Consider the following 22865-nt stretch of genomic DNA (forward strand, 5'->3'; position numbering starts at 1 on the left):
TATCAGATGATCAAGTCAGTTTATGAAAATAAACAATCTGAGTTGGATAAAGAATTAATGAGTAAAAACTAAAAACTAAAAAGCTATAGCGACTATGGTTAATATGGATACAAAGTTAATTTCCAGTGAAGGGGTTGAAGAATCGTTGGATATAGAACCGTTGAATAGTGAGTCTTTTATTAAAGCTGCTGATATTTATGGGCCTGGTATAAGTGTAGTAGGCAATCTGGGTTAAGGGGACAGTCGGACAGATAAAAATTATAGTCAAGTTAGATTTATAATAAGTATTAAGGTATGCATTGTAACTATTTGTATTCATCTTAATATGTATTAAATTTTTTATTATATATTATGTATTATAATATGTTTATTGTGTCTTATTATAAGGAGTGCAAATCTCAGGGCAGAGATATATTGTGATAATTTGACTGAACTGATTGTTAATTTGTAAGCTTGTCAAGTAGTTATATTCAGGGCCGTCCTTAGGATTTGCAAGGCCCAGGGCGAACACCAATTGTTAAACCAATTTTACCACTTTTTTTCAAACACAATGCCTCCAAATGTAAGCAAAAAGCGTGAGGCCCAGGGCCTGGGTCCTGATCGCCCCCCCCCCCCCCCCCTAAGGACGGCCCTGGTCATATTATAACAATACCAATAAATAATAATGTTCTATAGCGTGTGGTTGAAATAATATTATTTTTAATAACTTCTTATTTCCAGAAATGTAAAATTTTCAATTTTGAAATATTTCAAATTCAGAACCAACTACAATATAATACTTAGTAGTTGATAATAATGAGTCAATGATCCATTATAAATTGTAAGTTATAATTCATAATCACAATCGGATAATCACATTACATTTTGTATTTTATAACAATTTAGTTTAGGCATATTATTTGCTTTAGGCCTTAGCAAACATCCGGCATCAATCCGGGTACCTACCTATAGCAGTGTTGGGAAGGAACGCGTTCCTTGAGGAACGCGTTCCTTTTATAGGAACGAAGCTCGGAACGCGTTCCATTTAAAATATAGGAACGAGGAACGGGAACGAGTTCCTATTTTGAAGGAACTTGAACGAAAATTTCCGTTCCTCAAATAATGAAAAAATTTTAACACGTTGAGTGCCACAGTATATTTTATGAAGCGCATATAGTGTGTTTCCGCGCCAAAACTGAGCCGCGACGCCGTCGGTCGACTACGTGTCGTGTTCCGGGTCGTTTCCGGTTCCGCGCGCCAAATTAGTTCTTCTCAAACAAAACAAAATGTCAGTATAAAAATATTTTTTCAAATAAATTGAATTAAAAAAAAAAACAGATTGTTGTATCATACTATGTCCTATACTCCTATGGGCTATAAGCCTATAACCTATAGCATGTCTCTATGTGTGGTGTATCGTGTATAGTACACACTATACACTGTATACTATACTACTATAGTAATATAAATGTATAATATTATGCAATTATGCAATATGAATGTATATATATAAAGTTTCAAGTCTACGCTATACAACTTTTGAATTATAACAAAAAAAATCTAAGACAAATCATTTTTGTTAAAAATCGGTGCTCCTAGAAAGGAGTGAGTTAACCGATTTCAGTGGTGGTCAATGGTGTTTTTTGCGAAAAATTTTTAAGTCAGAAATAATCGGTTAACTCTCTCGGTTCGATTATTTCTGACTTAAAAATTGTTCGCAAAATACACCATTGACCACCACTCAAATTGCAAAAAAAGGAACATGAAGGAACGGGAACGCGTTCCTTTTTAAAAAGGAACGGGAACGCGTTCTTATTTCGGGACAGGAAAGAGGAACGGGAACGAGTTCCTTTCTTACAGTAGGAACGAGGAACGGGAACGAGTTCCTTTTTAAAAGGAACTTTCCCAACACTGACCTATAGTAACTACTAACTTTAATAATTCGAAAAATTCGTAATAGAATCAGTATTGTAATTGTGACAACTGACAGTGCATGAAAAACGCTAATCAAAAACAATACTTATGTAACACTAAAATAAAAACACGTTAATTGTTACTTTTAAAGGTCATAAGACGAAATAGTTAAATACATGAATCAACATAAACAATTTTAAAAATAATATAATTCCTCATGATTAGGTTACGGAATTTAATGCTTTAAAAACCTTCAACAAATGAACTGAAAATGATTAAATAATAACGATTTTTATACCCTAAAAAATGCGTATTGAAATTATAAAGAAATATTCTTCATTTTTTTCAAGACATTTCGGACTTCATCTTATAAATAGTTTATTTCAGAAAAAAAGTTTTTACGAAAAAAACTCGTTTGAATTTCGATGTATGTAAGGTACACATTACACATCAACATTTTAAAAATCAACTGCTAAAAATGCTTAACTGGAAAAATGGGGGATTCTCATTTGAAAAATTAAGTTGATAATATAATGATTATAAATTATATTATAACCATAAACTGTGGGTACAGGAGACTTTTCAAATAGTATAAAAATGTAAGTATTTTAAAAACTGGTCTACACACCAGTGGCGTGATGAAGGCCTTTATTTGAGGTACGTGCCTCAGTTTAAAGGGTGGTGGATGTCCTGGAGACTAGGGGCATTTCACATATAGTAAATAATTTATTAAGTACACACTAAGACTAAGCCAATCATTCTCAGTTACCATTTAAGTAAATACGTAATTATTTATATAAGTATTTATAATTACTCATATAAATTATTGTGCCTTATAAGTTAATGAAGTTCGCCATGCCACTGATAATAGGTACTCTATTTATTGAAATTTATACTTATTTGTTTATTCGTTGTTGCATATAAATTACAAAGTGACTATAGTCCCAATCGAACGACTAGAATAATTATAATATCAATGGCACACGTTAACTCGCTGACAGAAAATGTACTAATTATTGCTGAACGCTTATAGACATAATACCTAAATCGTATACAAAACCGTGTCGGTATACAGCACATTTGCACAATAATACATAATATTATATTAATACACAAATACATATTTTGTTTTTATACAATGGTACCTATACCTACAGTCGGTATCTACAACAGTCTCACGTATATGGTACAACCGAAAATACCTATAGTCTATATAGTATATACACTAGGAAATTAACAAGCGTAATGTAGGTAATATATAAACAAACTTAAAATAAAAAATAGCAAAGTAGGTGATTTAAACCATAGAATCATATTTTTATATTAAAAAATGTAAAATTCATTACATAGGTCAGCGTTTCTCGACCTGTGTTCGATATGTCCATAGTCCCTGCATAATATTAATAAAAATACAAGCTGAATGAACGCCACAGAGCAAGATTGGCGAGAAATCTAAATGACAAACCATATTCTAGAACAGAACAAACTATAGAGACAAATATATATATTATACAAATATAAATTTAATAATTATTAAGCAATTTGGAGAAATGCAAAACCGCTGAGATCTGAGAGGCCGAGCGGTCTAACGCGACGGATTCGGCACAGCCGGTCCGAGTTCGATCCTCGACCACCGGGCGGCATTTTTCTCCGTGCAAGTCACGGTGTCCGGAGAACAGGTGCCGCCATCCTCCACCCGGGCATGGCAGATACCTACGGGTGTCCAATCAAAAATTCTGCCAAACCCAACACACACGTGTTCCTTCCCCTACCGACACTAACAACCCACAAACAAACCACTACAGCTAATGGCCATAGTTGCCGAAGCTTAAATATCAATAAAAAAAAAAAAAATTTTATTCAAGTAAATTTATAGATACAATAAACATTTTACATAATATCCAATTTACATTATACATACGTTTGGTGCCCAAATACTATCGTAATAAAACCATATTATAAGCCCTATTCGTTCTCTATATCGCACCACAGCAAAACATACGCCCGACGAACCGCTTCGTCCGGTTCCAAAGTGAACGGCGCGGACGTCTAGGCGTGACCGTTGTTACCGCCAGGTCCGTCCCCGCGTCACTGCAACTGGTTACCGTATCTGTTACTCCGGCTTCTACCGGTGGCAACGGCCACGAGACGGATGACGGCATTTTGATCCAGCAGTCATCTTCTGAGTGGCAGGTGGCATCAATGCCAAAACAGACGATTCGGCACGTGATGGCGAATCCGTCGAAACGGGCAACTCCGCGGACGTACGAATGAGTTGGATTGGAATTTGTTGATAATGGATTTCCACCTATGCGACCTGCGTGTTTCACGAAGGAAATTATACATCCTATGTGTGATACGATTTTCGAGTAGGTTGGTATTATCGGGGGGTAGCGTCGTCGAGACGGGCTCGTGGACAATTTTGTAAACGTGTTTTCCCCCGAAGGCCGGTGGTGGTTTGTACGGGAATAGGGGACTCTGATCAAAGCTCGGATTAATATCTCTAGGTGAGGTGGGTTGGACCAGGTAACCAAACTTGGCTGTGGGCCATCAAAGATACAGTCCTGCATATCCTTTTTGCGTTTGAAAATTATAGCATTGGCCACTCATAGCTTTAAAACCACTCACTGTAGTTAAGAAAAAATAATATCATAATTTATATCGCTATTGGTTAATTTTATACATATATTATCAATGTTATTATTCTCACAAAAGCAAATTCCTAAAATGTATACGCATTTATGTGTCTGCTGGCTTAATTAATGTTGACTAAATGGTCGTATAATGATATCAAATAACAACGATGAGTACAAATATCACTATTGACTGAAACGTGTAGATGGACGAGAGAAGGGGAGGGGTGTTTTGGGTGTTACGACACCACCCATCCACCCTTAGTTGTGTTTAAATATTAAAATAAATTGAAACACCCCCTTTTTGAAAAATCCCCGTTACGTGCCTGATTATAGTTGCAATGTCGATCTCGCCGTCGATAATACCCATTGTCGCATCTTCCGAGGAAAAAAATACAGTAAGTATTGATCTTCTAAAACCGGACAATTTAATCGAAAATTGGATTCCACCGTAATCTTGGCCTGCTGCGATCTCGTATTTGTTTGCGGATTGCGGGTCACGGCGACCACGGAACACCGAAGAACGAAAAGGACGAAAAGGAAAAACTTTATTGCGAAAATACAACGACCGAGTTTTTTTCCGATCCCATAAACGATCGCCCGGATTCTATATATTATACACGCACATCCCTGCACAATATTATACAAAAATAATCTTAATAATATATATTATAATATTATCGTAATTTGTAGTCTGCTGCAGCAAACTGTATCGGTGGTCTCGAGTGGTTGTGGTGGGGGATGGCTGCGGGTTAGATTCAGTAAAAATGTAGGTAAGTATTTACCTAATTTTAGTATGGCTTAATTTTTTTTAAAAATAAACTACAAATTACAATACGTTATACAACATAATATTATGAGTTACGGTTGTATAATATATAATAATCAAATATAATGTTTCAATTATTACAAATATTTTTTTTTTTTTTTTGGGATAAGGCTTCGACTACTTAGGTCATTAGCCTGTGGTACTGTAGGGGGGGTACTGTAGATTTGTTTACTCGTGATTTGTTTTGGCAGAATTTTTAATTTGGGCACCCGTAGGTATCTGCCATGCCCGGGTGGGGGATGGCGGCACTTGTTCTCCGGACACCGTGACTTGCCCGGAGAAAAATGCCGCCTGGTGGTCGAGGATCGAACTCGGACCGGCTGTGCCGAATCCGACGCGTTAGACCGCTCGGCCACCTCGTCCCCTATTACAAATATTATTTGCTTTGACGCAACTACTTTTTTTTCAATTATATCGTATAATACCCGCCGCAATAATAAAACGGTTTTATTTCAGGGATGAAAATATATATTTGGGTAAATTGTAATCCAATTCGTAAATAATTTCAAAATAACGATATTCGTTCCAATATTATATTATACTTACGTTATAAAATAAAAATATAATATTCGTCAAACGCAAACAATATTTAAAAAAAAAAAAAAAACGTAAATTAATGTTCTGTGGGTTTTGGGAGTATTGTTACTCCGCACCCACGCAAGCCACCATCTATCTTACCCTATTTAGTTATATCATAACAGTGTCTAAACCTGTTCAGTGGATTTCCCAATATTTTGGTTGGATGGAGATACTGTTAATCCACGTAGCACAGCAGAACACACGGTAAAAGATTGAATTTCCTTATTCAAAAATCTCGTTTTGCAACCATTAGACCTTAGGTATAATAATAATGTTATTCTGAGTTTAGGCCTTTATGGCTTTATGTTTGTAACCGCCTATATAAAGTAATTATATATCAAACAAATATTTTCTGAATTGACGTGGGTTAATCGATAGAATATATAATCACCAACGGTGTACCAACTATATATTTTATTATTATAAGTAATAACGTAATACAGGTGAGGCGTACCTATACCTGCTATAACGTTCCAGAGTTTACGTATTATATTAATAATATTATTACACATATCATTCGACACCTACGATTCTTATAATATAGTCGAGAGTACACACACTTAAAAATTAACTATTAAAAGAATAATGGGGGTCAGCATGCTTTGGTAAATTATTATCCTGTAACTATATGTAAAAGCAAATAGTAATAAATAATAATTACTTTTGTATTGATTATTATTAAGTACAGCTAATCAAGTGTCTTGTAAGTTGTAATCTATACCTAATATATTGTATTACACGAAAATGATCATATTATTGGAATCAATATCGAAATTATATTCCGATCATAGGTATACCTAGTATCGGCATTTGGCGTATTGATATACTATTTTTTATTATTATTACTGTGAATCCATGATGGGCTGTAGCGGTCATTGGGAATTAAAATGTTACAGTTGGTTTTGTCAGAATAACTTAATTTAGTAAATAATTAATACGATGCCTAATAATAAAAATAAAAGCCGTCAATTAGGTATAACCACTCTATTGGTTTACTGCTAGTGTACCTAGTTGTCGTGTGTACTGTATGTCTGACCGGGCAGACGTAAATTGCGCCCAACGAAGCGAAAAAATTGTAAATTGCATCCGGTATTTTTCAGGTACAAATTTCTGTATAGTAAATTGAGTCCAATGGAAATATTATATTTATGATAGTCATTTAGCATAACTCAGAGGACACCACGAGGAGGTGACTATCACTGTCCTCTATAAATAAATTAATGAAAATAGGAAAATTAATTTTTTTTTTTAAATATTATGGTATCAACTTAAGTTTTTTAAATATTTTTTGTTAGGTTAAAAATGTTAATAATAAAAAATACAGTTATAAGTTATCTGCATAGTAATGAGACATCATGTTCATATATTCAGCCTTCGTAGGTTATATAGTGTTTGCATTGTATTGTTGAATAATTTTTTCCATTTTTTTAAATTTTTTTTATATTCTGAGCGAAGCGATGAATGTATTGATTTTACAATGATGTGTGTTTTTTTTAAATTTTTTTTTAATTTAAATTTTTTTTAATTTTTTAATTTTTGTGTCTGTCATAAAATTAACAAACAATTATTTCTAATTTAATATATTCGTAGATTGATAGGCTACATGATTATTCATAAAAACCAAAGAATTTTCATAATCGAATATTAGTTTTGTTGATATAATACCGACATTTGATACCATAAGGAGACTATACACAAAATGTTTAAGATCATTTTCGATAATGGCAGTGCCCAATTACTGCTGTAAAAACTATGATGGTGTTTACCTTTACAATGCAAAACACTAAATAAAAAACTTTCTCGAGAAGTATTAAGATTTATTGGTAGGGTGAGCAAATGGCACCCTGTAGTAATTTGAGTTTTTTTTTTACTAAATTACATTCGCTAAGTATGGCTCATTTTACAACCATCTAAATCACACACACCCACACTTCAATATTTTGATGAAGAATCGATAACTAAAATAATACTTATAATGAAAATCTCCGTTTTACATTTTGTGTTATTAATTTTTATTTACATTTTTAATTATTAGCTTTAAGATATTATACTGTTCACTTCTTATATGCATTACCTATTCTTGTTTGTTGGGATTCGACCTGTACTGTTATAACTCATCACCTTTTAGGACAGTAAAAGTGCTTGGATTTTTTTCAACAGTAAGTTTTCTGATAGGAAAGTGAATCTAGTTGGTACTTTAGGGGGTCAAAAGTAAAAATGTCCCAGTAGTTTTCAAAAACGACGTGAAAAACAAAAGAAAAATTAAGGAAAAACGGGAATCGATTTTGGTTTTTGGTGTAACTCTAAAAGAAATGACTGTAGGGACATGAAATTTTGACTGAATGTTTATATTAGCATTTTCTATACACCATACAATTTTGAAAATATTTTGACTCTTTTTGAGCTGTTTACAGACATTGTCAGTTTTCAATTTTTTTAGTTTTTTGTTCTATAAATATCAATAAAATTTTATCTGTTGAGTAAAAAGCTTGAAAATTTAATGGAAGGCTCCTAGGTTATTGTTTCAAAGGCAGATGAAAAAAATTAAAAAGTCACAGTTTTTATTTATAAGCATTTAAAGTTCAAATTTTGACAAAATACTGAAAAATCACGAAAATTAGCAAATTATTTTGAGTTCAGAATTCATAAAAATTTTTCTTTTTAAATCTAAGATTTGAAATTGTAATATAAGATTACTCATAAGTTTGTCTACCTTTATCAAAAAAAAAATGTCTACAAGAAACTTAGAATAAATTTTTATGAGCGTCTGAAATTTATATTTTTACAACATTTGATATTCACTCGATTTCTCATGTAACAATTTTCTTATTTTATTGTAATTAAAAAACAAGTGACTGTAGATACTTGAAAATTTCACTGAATGTTTATATTAGCATTTTCTATACACAATAAAATTTTGAAAATATTTTGACTTTATTTGAGCTGTTTACGGACATTGTCAGTTTTCAATTTTTTTAGTTTTTTTTTTCTATAAATATCAATAAAATTTTATTTGTTGGGTAAAAAAGCGTGAATATTTAATATAAGGCTCCTGATATATCGTTCTAATAGCAGTTGAAAAATATTAAAAATACATAGTCACAATTTTTTTTTATAAGCATTTAAAGTTCAAATTTTGACAACATTTATCAAATTTATAATTTATTAATTAATTTGTTGTTAAAAATGTATAAAATGTTTATCTTTTATGGCTATAAGGATTGAAAATTAAAACAAGGCTCCAAGTAAATAGGTTATATATAAATTACTTTATTCACAATAATATCATCAAATATACTTTGTAATATCATAGGCTGACTGACCGTTTTCGCTCAGAATCGTTTTTCTTATACAACGATATTATATCATTGAATTCAAATTTAACACCATCCATTACAGTGACCCACTTGCAACCTACTGTACAGCAGAGCGACATCCACTTATCCACCTTTTTTGATTTGGTGTTTTGAAATTTATAATGTTCATTTATACTATTCGTTTTTATATAAATTTCAGATTGCAACTCTAATATTTTATCCATACAATTATAAATATGAGGATGAGGTGTATAAAAGCTTTTATTAAAATGACCGTGGAAAGATTTATAGGCATTAGTTGTCCGAGTTAATGTTGCGGAAGCTGATGCCCAAATATTCGGAGGAAAGTCAGCGAATAAAATATACGTGTTTAAAATATAGCAAGAAAATTGTCTAAGTCGATCATCTTCAGGCATCGTAGGCATTAATTCATAGTTAAAATAATCGAAAGCATTTTCTGGCTCTAAAAATACCATTCCAAACACATGTAATAACCATTCTCTAATTATAGATCCGTTTGATTTATACTCTGAACTTAAACCAACTTTTTGAATTCGTCTCCACCAGGCCTGTGTTAAGTGAAATCGACATCATATAATTACGACTTCAGGCCAAACGTTTAGGCAAGCAAAATTAATAGTTTTTTCAAAGTCAATAACCATAATATGTTGGGTTTCAATATATAGCTGTTTTCAGTACATTTTTCGTTCAATGTTTGAAAAAAATTGATATAAGGGTTAGTAGATTTATTTTTTAATAAACCAAACACCAATGGTATATAGTGCCCGTTAAAATATCCACGAAAACTAAATAGTTGAAGGAAGTGCTTGGCACAATACTCAAATGTACCATCTACATATAACATTTCTGCTTTACATAATATTTCTAAATTTGATTTTAACATATGATTACGAGACAACTATTAAAATCATTATACAGAAGCATATCCTCTCCTTTCAAGCTTTTGTATTGCATAGAGTTTAAAGCTTCCTGAACAGATTGAGTTGTATTTGGTAATGGAGGACGGAGGTAGTAAATTTCTTCTTCCATTATACATATTTATTTTGATTTATTTAACATCATTAACCTTGATTAAACTCGTATCTTGAACAATTGCTATACTATGGAGTATTTTTGCTGGTCTTTCACAGATATCTTCGGTTGCTTTTCTATTTGCACTAGCGGACACAATTTGTCGTTGTAATTTTTGAATATCTATTTTATGACTGTGATTCACATGTTATTTTTTTCTCCTACCATTTTCAAAAATGCTTTACACGTTTTTACAGCACATTGCCACTTTGTTTCACCCGAAGATAACTCACGTTTTAATTTTGAAAATTTAAATGTTTGGTATATTATAACGTCATTTCCTTTCTGGCTTTCAGTATTTATAATATCCATAATATTTATATAATGCTTCACTGTTGTGTGTAAACGGCTTACTTAAATATTACCTATACGTGAAGTCGTTGTATACGCGTAAAGGCATTGATATCGCTAATATCATATCGATTATAGCGATAAACGTTCGGCTCCACCAATAAATTAACAACAGTATTTTTAAAATACACATAATAGGTAACGATGAATTCAAGGTCACTTAGATAGTAGATACTATGGGCGCAACTCACTATACCCATTTTAGACCCCGAAAAATTCTGGGCGCAATTAACTACACCTATTTTGGAACCAAAAAAATCCCGGGCGCAATTTACTATAGTATTTTTACTACCTGCTTACTGTGGGCGCAATTTACAAGCGCCCGTCTGACCACCGATGTCTGTACTCTGTGTACCTTGTCATTGTTCATTGAGTAGGTCACTATATAATTACAGGTCCATTACAGTAATTTACGGATAATATGTAAAAATTTAATTTTAATTCAATGATAATTCATTGTATTCGATGAAAAACGATTCTGAGCGCAATATTTTAATGATAATAATAATTTAATTTAAAAGCTTAATTAAATGTTTCTTTCTCCAGTCGTCGACGACTCGAAACAGTACATCGGTACCAGAATAAACTTATTAAGTCAATAACAAAATATATATTAAGTATGCAATAAGCTTCAGCTATTATACTTTATTATTTAACAATACGAAAATATTATTACTACTTATTTACCGAGAAAATGGTTATCAATATTATCATTATCGTTTATCGTCGACGACGATCGATGACGGTATGGGATATCCAAATGACCAAATACATAATATTGTATACCTAACTTTAAACTAATATATACCTCTGTAGAGAAAATTCATTGTTGAGGTGCATTTAATAAGTAATAACTATCAATAAAAAAAGAACCAATATGACTGATCAGCATGTTGATTATTGAACGAATCATGTTTTTAAAATCAATAAAATGCAATAAACAAATGTTCGATTATAACAAATTTTATCGGAACTAAAAAGAATTTATTTTTTTGTATTTGAATATTATTTGAAATACTTCTAAAAAAGTATTTTTTACCTTACTCTAAGTAGGTATATATATAATATTTATTATGTACCTATTTATATGGTAAAAATCAAAATTGTCTTTAATAGTTACATACATTATGAGTTATGACTATAATTTAAACTCGCTGAAATTATTATGTATGAGTGTAGTTAAACCAGTGGCGTAGCCAGGATTATGAAATGGCGAGGGGTTAAGTATAAATTAAATAAGGTTTTATATAGTTTTCGTATATAAATAATACATTTATTAGGGGGGGAAATGTCAATGGTGGGGGTGGTTGACCCCTCCCCCCTCCCCACTGACTACGCCACTGAGTGGGCCCATAACATATCCATTAACGACTACGCTCAATAATATACCGAATACCAGAATGCCAAACTAACGTAAAATATACTACCCACCGAAAAGTACGTATACACTTCAACATCCTAGGATATAACATACAATCACTATAATTAGGTACCTAATTATTAAATAAACAATGCGGTTAAAATTATTCATAATCATTTAAATAAAAGAATAAAAATTAGAAATATGTTCTAAAACAGATTTAAAATAAGTAACTAATAGGTATTGTAATGTAGGTAGTACATGTACCTAACTACAAGTGAAAAAGCTGTATTATAATAATGTATACGTCAGTAAATATACAATTTGTTCACGCTACACGAGATATATCACCAAATATTTCCGATGGATGACCTTGGAATTTTAATTGAAGTATAGTGTTTTCAGGAGTTGAAATGGAGTAGGTACCTACTGAAATCGGGGATATTATCTAGAGTCCTTTACCAGTACAGCACTCACATCTCTAAAAAAATGTAATTTGCTCAAAATGTGTACTTTGGTAGGTAGGTAACTCCCTTCACCTCCCGAAAATCCAATTTCAATCCAAGATCATCCAGCCTAAATATTTAGCGGTAGAGGTAGAGTCGTAGAGAGAGACACCAGTGTGAACACACTGTGTATTATAATTACCTATATATTATTGTGTGGCTAAATTAAACAAGTTTTTTTGGCATACACATTGTGCTTTTATAGTTACTAAACGCCAGCTGGTGCCCTTATATAGGTACTATTATACATTTATACCATAATATAGACAATAGATTGAATAAATCGTTTAGTAATTTAGGATTATTGTTAAAAATTATGTAAATTTGTATTAGGTATAGTAATCCCGTCTTTTGAACGTTTTATACTTTTATAGTAGGTATCGCCATAGCTTTGCATAATATTTAAAATGCATATTATTTTTATTACACTTATTGATATTTTCATAGTACGATCATTGCTTAGTTACCAACCTACTTATTTAGTTAATAATCTATATTTTGTCCTACTTGTAGCAGCTATTCTTTGTAACTCGTATCAATAATTGTGTGGATGTACAACATTATACCTACTATATTGGTACGCAGGCGCTTCCACTCTTAAAATTTTAGAATGATGTCACTCTATCTTTTAATTTATTGCTTGTTTTGATTTTTGGATTAATAATTGAAGAATAATTATTAAAGTAGGTATACAACACTTTGATAGAAGTAATAGAAATGATTTAAACCAAAAATTATGATTATTTTTTATTATAATCTGCCATCTATGAATCTATAATACTTACGTGACCACACGTCCACGACTGGCCAGCCATAAAGCTAAGACCTACCATATCAATAATCAATATATACAGTATGTCAGTATACACAAATAAATATACCTAACTATATACAGTAGGTATACAGTATATATAGCATAATATATCGGATATACATAAGTTCAATAAATAACGTTTTTAGAGTCACGGTTTTAAAAATGCCATATAGTTCAAGACAGCATCGATAGTATATTAGGAATCTGATGTCTATGTATTTTATCTATAGCCTATGGAATAGGCCTACGGTTTTGGGGAATCGTAAGTTCCTACACGAGAGACGAGAGTAGTATAGGTAAAAACGTACTAACATTAATTCCTACATATGAGATGTGTGGATTCTTACACAAATATAGAAATGAGATATTTAAGTTCGGAGTTCCTACAGAGAAAAAAAAAGTACGTATATGTAAGTTCCTATATGGCGTAAATAGTGGTACCTATGTGTAAATTCCTACAAGACCATAGGTATTAACTTGTACTCCTCGGTCCTCATTATAGCGATTCATTAAATGTTTTGTGTTTGACTCAGTCGCGGCTCCAAGTATTTTAAGTTCGAGTTTTGACAAAATTTAATAATTATTTTGTAGTTAAAAATTTATAAAATGTTCAACTTTTATAGCTAAGGATTGAAAATTTAAAACAAGGTTCCACGTAAATAGGTCCCATAAACAGTTTTTTCTTTTTTTCTCGTACCTTTTCAGCGCCACCCTTCTTTCGTTTTTCACCAGCGTCACACATAATTTAAATTGCACAGTTCAATTGAATTTTTACACTAAACACACTTCTGTAATTACTGTAACTGACTCGGTAACTCGTTTGTGGAAAAATTTCAAAATCAAAATACATACAAAAAATAATAAGATGAGGTTATCAATGTTATCCGCAACTAACTGAATTCTACCATAGAGTATAAAATACCAATACCACAGATTTCTAAATAATACATCAGCATGAATCGGAGGGAAATAGAGTAAATACCAAAATTCCTACTGTGAATTGCAATAGTTTAAGATATTAAAAATAATACCTTCGTGGGTATTTGATTTTTAATATATTTTATGCTTAATTTTTAAAAATGTAATTTTTTTTTGTAATTATCGCAGCTCTGCCGCCTGCCGGCCCTCACAAGAACCGGCCCATCGGGAAGATTCCCTCTGAAGCCGCGCCTGGTTTGACTACGATTGCTTATGCAACGCGCGGGCAACATTATGCTATATATCCCATATTATTATTATCACATATATTACCTATGTCTAGTCCGGATGTTCATGCACTTGACTCTTCCATATATTTTTACTTGTTTATCTGAAAAATTGTTACACATGCTACCGGCCTACCTATTACCTAATACAGCAATATTATACACGGTATGTTGGTACAATAGATAAAACAAATCAAAATATTTTGAAAATGTTATTATGTACCTATAGAAAATGATAAAATAAACATTTAGTGAACATTTCAAGTATCTTCGGTTATTATTTTTTAAGTTATACCAAAAAACAAAATCGTTTTTGACAAAAACTTGTCAAAATTTGCGTTTTTCCTTCAATTTATTTGTTTTTCCCGATTACTTTAAAAAGTACTGAGTATATATACGTAGATCCAATTTTTTTTATTAGAAAGCATCCTCAAAGTTGAAAATCGAAGATTTATTTGAACTAGTTGGTTTTCGGACAATTGACACCCGGGACTTTTGACACCCGACGGTTTTGCCGATATCGGACTTTTTGCACCCGATATTTTTAGAACACGGACAATCGACACCGAGCGATTACGATTACGATTACAATGACGATAGTCGTGAGTAGGTAAGTACCTATAGGCATTAGGCATTAGTTATTAGTTACTATATTTTTATAGTTAGTGTCTGTTGTAGTGTACTCAGTTTTATTTAAAAGTAACAGATTCATAATATTCATTCAATATGGACTCAGAATGTTCCGATATAATTGAAATAATTAAAACAAAAGTAATAATGAATGATTATATTTATGTGTTCCAAAAAGAAGTTGGCGATGGGCTTAGATATAATTGTGTTCAACGAAAGAAACATTATTGTAAAGGTAGTGTAACGATAAATTCGTCTAAAAACAACATTTTAAAATTTCTAAAACATTCTCATAATCCTGATTCTGCTGAAGCTGAAGTATGTCGTGCCTTAAATGCGATGAAAGAAAATATTATAAACAATTTTGATATTCCTTCTAAAGTGTACGCAAAAGAAGTTACCAAATTAACAGACGTAGCCGCTTGTTTGATGCCAAATGAAAATAATGTAAAAAGAAATTTAAGGAGAATCCGTAACAATTTGAACTAATTTGAATATTATTTTAAAATTAATGTTTACAAAATCGTTTATCTTTTCATTTGATTACAATAAACTTTTCAATTATATTATTATATTATACTATTATACGCTGATTATTCAGTATTTATAAATTTTATATTCGGTGTCAATTGTCCTATTATTGGGTGTCAGATGTCTCGGGTGTCAAATGTCCTAGATTCGAACTAGTTATCGCAAATTATCTTATAGAGACAAAAAAAAATTAAGAAACACACATCATCATAAAATCTATACATTCATCCCTCCGCAAAGAATCAAAAGCTGTGGGGAAGGGAGGATCTAAGATTTATCGCCATCATCATCCAAAACCACGGACTAAGATATACGAAATCATACTGAAATACTTAATAGATTATTCTATTCTGTGCCCTGTAGTAAAATAGTTTGAAGTTTAATAATACATTTTTAATTTAATTAAAAAATGATATAATATAATTTATTTTAATGTTAATAACGATATTTATGAATAATATTATTTAACCCAAAGTGTATTGATACCCCTTGATTAAACCATATGTTATCATTCGAGGTTTCTTGATTTCTTATCTATTTCCCGTGATTTCTTCCTTCTTATCAAGTTTATCTATGGTTAAAAAAACATGTTAACCAATGTTATGATAACTCATAATTGTTATCTTTATAAGCAAATTTATAATCATAATCATCAAATAGTCTTAACACTATCTTAACACAATAACAGTATAACACGTGAGTTTTGACTTAAAATTAATAGTTCATTTTTACTGTTATATTTGCAATTACTTTAAGATGAAAGTTAAAAAGAATAAAGAAAAGCAACTTAATCCATTTGAATTACACATCAATAACAAGAAGTTCACGATATTAGGTCGTAAATCAAAAAATGAAGTGGGTAAACCTGGTATTGCTCGATCGAAGTCTATTCAAAAGGTATATAAGAATTGTTGTATTAAAATGTATTTGGATTAATGTTATGTTTTAATTCCAGAGAAAGAAATCATTACTGCTTGAGTACAAACTTAAAGACAAATCAAATAAATTTGTTGATCGTCGAATTGGTGAAAAAAATCGAGCAATGACAGCTGATGATCGTGTTATTGCCCGATTTACTGCAAGCAGAGTTAAAGCTCAAAAAGTATATATTATTGTTATTTTTATAATCATGATAATAATAATAATAATTTTGTTTTAAAAGAAAATGAAGTATAATTTGGGCGAAGAAGAAGATCTTACTCATCATGGTCAATCATTGTCTACCATTGAAAAATTTGAAAAGCCTATGAGTGATGATGATTCTGATTCGGATGATGATCGTAATGGTGGAAAACTGGCAGGTTCTGAATACATTTATTTGTTATTTTACTGTTTACATTTTATGCATATTGTTTTTTTAATTTATGAATAGTGTATAATTTTTTTTAGCTGAGTTTGTTGAGAAAGCACATTTTGGTGGAGGTGTCTTAAGTCGAGCTGGTGATGGCGAAACTAGTCATCGTGATTTGATTGATAAATTGATAGCCGAATCTAAATTGAGAAAGTACGAAAAAAAACAACTTAAACAAGAAACAAATGAGCTTACTGAACAGTTAGATAAAGATTGGAAGGAACTCATGCCGGTTGTACCTACAAAGAATCGTGGTGAAACTGATATTGAAGACGAACCTCCTACTAAAAAGAAAGTTGATAAAAATTCTTATGATATTTTAATGAGATCATTAAAATTTGACCGTAGAGGAATGGTAAACTATTTTATTTTTATTTTAATGGTCTAAATCAATCATTCTCAAGTTTATTTTATATATTTATTTATCTGGCAGGCTAGTGATAAATTAAAATCTGAAGAAGAAATTGCTAAAGAAGAAAAAGAACGACTAGAGAAATTAGAATCCGAAAGATTAAAAAGAATGAAAGGAATTGAAGATGATGGTATTGTCAAGCACAGGAGTGCTGATGATTTAGATGATGGGTATATATTATATTTTCTATTACATTTTGATGGCTTTAAAATTATTTTTTTCATAGTGAAATTACTTATGTTTAGCTTTGATTTTGGCGACGATGAGATACAGCCTTTAGCCTACAACTCTGAAGGAAAACCACTGAACACTGATTTAATTTCTGTAAACGAAGAACAAAATGGTGATATATACTTAATCGATGAATAAATATTAATTATTCGCTGTGTCTAGACGCCCAACGATGGTTGCTAATATTTAGAATGGCCAACCAGTGTCAACGACTTAGATACACGATTATAATTTGATTTTGTGATATCATCTTGTAACTAAATAATTATTTATTGAGTTTTTTTTTAAAATCAATATTCATATTTAGGGGTCCTTGTAAGTTGAATTATATTTTCAAGTTAGATGACTGAGAAAAACAATTTTGACCAACATTAGTCATTACTCATATGCCATAGGTTATTTTATATAATATTATATTGCAATAAATCATAAGCATTGTAAAGAATATAAGGTATCTATCTGTAGAGTAATAATATACTATTACACTGTCACTGTAGTCCATAATATGGTTCTTGTTCAGAATTTTTTTAGTATTCAGCAAATTAAATAATATTGTTTAGATAAAACAATTTTACTAGTCATTATTAACCGCATTTAATTAACCATCTGACCGGCAAACAGTTGATAATTATTTTTTGAATTTTTAATTTCTACCCAAGGTTCAACATATAGCTACATATCAACATACTCCCCCTGGATCGTGCAAGACGATCTCAAACGGCACAAAAATATCTTGATTCTACAAAGACTATACTCAGTCCAGGTTAAGATTGAACCGTGTCACGCATGCAGACTGAGCCGCCGAACAGTGCCTGACCCCCCATGCGATGGCTATGCGTTCTGTGATTGGCCGACAGTCATCGCTGGCTGCCGTGCATATGCTCCCACCGGTGTCCGGAATGCGCGAAAAAAATGTGTTTTGGTCGAGCGAGCGGTTCAATCTTAATCTGAACAGAGTATAGAATACAGCTAATTTATTTGAACGCATATTATGCTTATATCACAAAATCTAATATAATATATTATGCTTTGATCATAATTTACTGATATAATATTATGATTTAAGACTATGCCAAAATAATAATATATAATTAGGGATGGGCCGATACCACTTTTTACTGATATCCGATACTCCGATATATGCTGCCGATATAAAACCGATACCCAATAACACAAATATTACCTAGAAAAGTGACAACATTGATTGTTATTTAATAATTATCACATATTTGTTGTTTATTTTTCAGTCTTAAATAGTATCAATATAAATAAGTATCAATATGCTGATCTATAGGTTTTTTTTTGTTATCGGTTGGAGTATTCGATAAAACTGATACCACTGATATCGGCCGATATCTAGTATCGGTTATAGTATTGGCCCATCCCTATATATTTTTGTGTTTTGTTAATTTGTGCATGTAAGTTGTTGACACTGGTCGGGTTTACATTATCTTACTGACTATAGTCAGGCGTATATTATCTTACTCACGATGGTCTAAGCAGCATTCATTATTATATATTATAATACTTCTGTTATATACATTTTTATTCCCTATTATCACAAATTATAAATTTATGATCATTGATTTAAACATATATTTTTATTTTATACAATATCAATAATTTATAATAATTTTCTAGGTTTAAATGATGAGGAAAATGAAGATGATGACGAAATGGAATCAGATGAAGAAGAATCAGATGAAGAAATAGAAGATGATAGTGAAAATGAGAACAATTTAAATAATGATATGAGTGATCTTAAAGAAGATGATGAGAATTCAAATGATGAAGAAATAGATACATCTACCAAAAATACAGATAAAAATAAATCAACCAAATTATTTGCTAAAAAATTGAAGGAAAAAAAAGTTTTAATGGATGAAGCAAGACAACAATTACCTTATACTTTTATAGGTAATGCTTATAAATTATAACTAGTATCTAGAATGCAATCCTAGATGATATTTATAGTTTTTATTTTATGATATTCATATTTTCTATTAATTTATTTTAAATGTTCCCAATTACAATTTCAATATCATGTATGTTTTGTCGAGGAACTGGTAAAAGTATCTAGAATAACTCAACTAATATAATGAGTAATAACTAAATAAAATGTATATTCAAATTTCAGTTGCTGAATTATACGAAGGATTTCAAGAAATATTGGAAGATAGATCTATTGCAGAGCAAACAGTAATAATTGAGCGAATGATCAAAGTAAATCATCCAAGCTTAGGTAATGATAACAGGTCAAATTTACAGAGGCTGTATCCTTATCTTTTGCAACATTTAAATGATAATTCTTGTTCCATAGTGAGTGTTATACTTTGCAACTAAAAACCTGTAGATTTTTATACTAAGTATATTTGTGCTTTTTAGGACGGTTGGAAGATACTTAATTCATTAGCCCCACATCTGTATGACCTAACACAATTTTTTCCGGAACACGCAGCCAAATGTTTTATTGAAGTATTGAAAGAAAAACATACTGATTTTGTTGATTCTTCGCCAAAGCAGATAACTTCAGATATGGTAATATACTAATATGAAAATAATTTAAATGTTGTTATGTATGAATTATGTTTTTTTTGCTATAGTTGATTTTTTTAAAATTGGTTCCTCTATTGTTTCCTTCATCTGACTATTATCATCCAGTTTGTACGTATGCTGTTATGATAGCAAGTGAAATTTTATCACAAACCAAGATTAAAAAACGTTCAGACGTAGCATCATGCTTGTTGTTAACAACAATTTTACTAGAAGTAAGTGTGATTTATAAAAATAAACTAAACCAAACAATAATTAAGTTATTTCTAATACTTAGTTGTAATTTAATAAGTTTTAATCTTATGCATTATGTTTAGTATGTTCAATTGTCCAAAAGATACATACCAGAAGTGGTAAATATGTTACGAGGCATGTTACTAATGGCCACTGACAACAGTTCTATTAGTTATGTACAACAATTCAAGCCCAATATGAAAATACTAACTTTAGAAAATAACGAAACTCAAACAGAATGGTCAAAAAAATTGAGCATAAATGAAATATTTAGTGAAAAAAATATAGACTGTGTATTTAAACTGACTTCATTATATGTCATATTAGATTTGGTATTTAGGTTTAGCAAATTATGTGAAGATATACCTAGCATTATTGAAATTTGGGCACCACATTTGTCAATTATAACTACATTAAAGGTAATTTAAGATTTATTATTTTCATTAATTTTAACATTGTTATACATTTAATAGCCTATTGGTAAATATTATATAGTTAAAAAAAGTTTAAATTAAGAAGCGAGTATTAATGTTAAATAATTATGTAATGCGTGAGCTTAATGAGAACTATGAAGTATGATATCGGGTGAAGAAAAACGAGATAAAAGGTCAAAGCAATTATACGAAAAGGAAATACAATAAAAAAAGATGAAAGAAATATCACAGTTAATTTCTTTGATATGTAATACATAGACAGAAGATAATTTAAGAAAGTTCAGAGTAGTTAAACATTAAATGAGACAATGACTGAGAAAGAATATACAATGAGGGGTATTTTTTGAAGTAATACTATGTATTGTTAAGTTATTTAAATTTTTTTATCGTATTGATTAGTGATTACAATGTTTATAAACTACTATACTCTATTCAGAATAAGATCAGCCAAGTTGTGCGCATGGCTTTGTTCAGTGGCAGCGCATGCCGTGCCGCCGTAGTGGGGACGACGTCTGACCGTCACGAAACGAAAACTAGTCGCTGCCAAAGGCTGATTTTATTCTGAATAGAGTATATTATTTATTTTAATAGTAATTTTTTTATAAATATAGAATTTATTAAAAAACAAACTTATTCATGTTTTTTAGTTGATTAAAATATCCATTAACATTTTTGTTCTTAAGTTTAAATTTGTATGTTTCTGTAAATATTTTATTAAATTATTTATTTTATGTGTTTTCTTAGATTGATTCTGACGAAATGAATGCACAAATTGATAAAACAAAGCTGCAGTTACAGATGATCGATAAAAAATTAGAAAAACTTCAGACAATATCTAACAGACCAAAAGCACTTCGCTTGTATGAACCTAGGATTCAAAAAATGTATGTTTTGACCATCAATCTTTTAATAGTTGAATAAATTTGTAATAATCTTTATTAACAGATATGATGGCCGAACATTCAAAACCGAGTCTAAAGAAAAAGCTGAGAGGTCAAAACTTCTGCATCGATATAAACGTGAAATGAAATCGGCTGTTCGTGAAATAAGAAAAGATAACAGTTTCTTGTCTAAACTCAAGTACCATGAACAGGCTAAAAGGTATTAAAACTATTTTTATATTTCATTATTGTTGATCAATTTTATTCTGTTCTCTATTAATATTGTTATTATTTTTTAGTGATGTGGAAAGGCGTAATAAAGTTAAGCAAATCTACAGTTGGGGTGCAAATCAAGCTCATGAAATTAACAAACTTGCTAAAAAAAATAAAAAATAGAATTTCTATGATTCATTATGTAAAATATTTTTTTTCAACACACCAACGAATTAATTATTATATGGTTTATCTTTTTCTTAGTAATTTGTGTTTTTATTAAATAAGATAATTATATTATTGTATTTAATATATAATCGACTTAAAAATGTTTTTATAATTAGTGTCAGGCATTCCGAGGTTTTGAGCAGGGCCTAGAAAGCAACATTTTAATGGTAATTTATATTTTGTATTATAATTGTTTTTAATATAACTGATTCAAAACGTTATATTATTAGATTTCTTTTAGTAAAATTTTTGCTTTTGGATATTATGAACCCTTTTACTGCCCCAGATAATAGTACATCTACAGTTGGGGTGCAAATCAAGCTCATGAAATTAACAAACTTGCTAAAAAAAATAAAAAATAGAATTTCTATGATTCATTATGTAAAATATTTTTTTTCAACACACCAACGAATTAATTATTATATGGTTTATCTTTTTCTTAGTAATTTGTGTTTTTATTAAATAAGATAATTATATTATTGTATTTAATATATAATCGACTTAAAAATGTTTTTGTAATTAGTGTCAGGCATTCCGAGGTTTTGAGCAGGGCCTAGAAAGCAACATTTTAATGGTAATTTATATTTT

General features: G+C 30.6%; 1 protein-coding gene across 1 annotated transcript; it reads left to right on the forward strand.

Moving 5' to 3' along the window:
- The first annotated feature begins 16412 nt into the window (after positions 1 to 16412).
- Positions 16413 to 22498, forward strand: LOC132941594 (nucleolar protein 14 homolog). Its single transcript, XM_061009717.1, has 14 exons — positions 16413 to 16637; positions 16696 to 16842; positions 16903 to 17041; positions 17130 to 17446; positions 17525 to 17673; positions 17749 to 17846; positions 19376 to 19651; positions 19872 to 20053; positions 20120 to 20272; positions 20338 to 20502; positions 20605 to 20940; positions 21700 to 21839; positions 21901 to 22056; positions 22136 to 22498. The coding sequence occupies exons 1-14, from the start codon at positions 16497 to 16499 to the stop codon at positions 22230 to 22232; spliced, it is 2496 nt and encodes an 831-aa protein (XP_060865700.1). The 5' UTR covers positions 16413 to 16496; the 3' UTR covers positions 22233 to 22498.
- The last annotated feature ends 367 nt before the right edge of the window (positions 22499 to 22865 follow it).

The sequence above is a fragment of the Metopolophium dirhodum genome, chromosome 3 (genome assembly GCF_019925205.1).
Source record: "Metopolophium dirhodum isolate CAU chromosome 3, ASM1992520v1, whole genome shotgun sequence".
NCBI classification, from domain to species: domain Eukaryota; kingdom Metazoa; phylum Arthropoda; class Insecta; order Hemiptera; family Aphididae; genus Metopolophium; species Metopolophium dirhodum.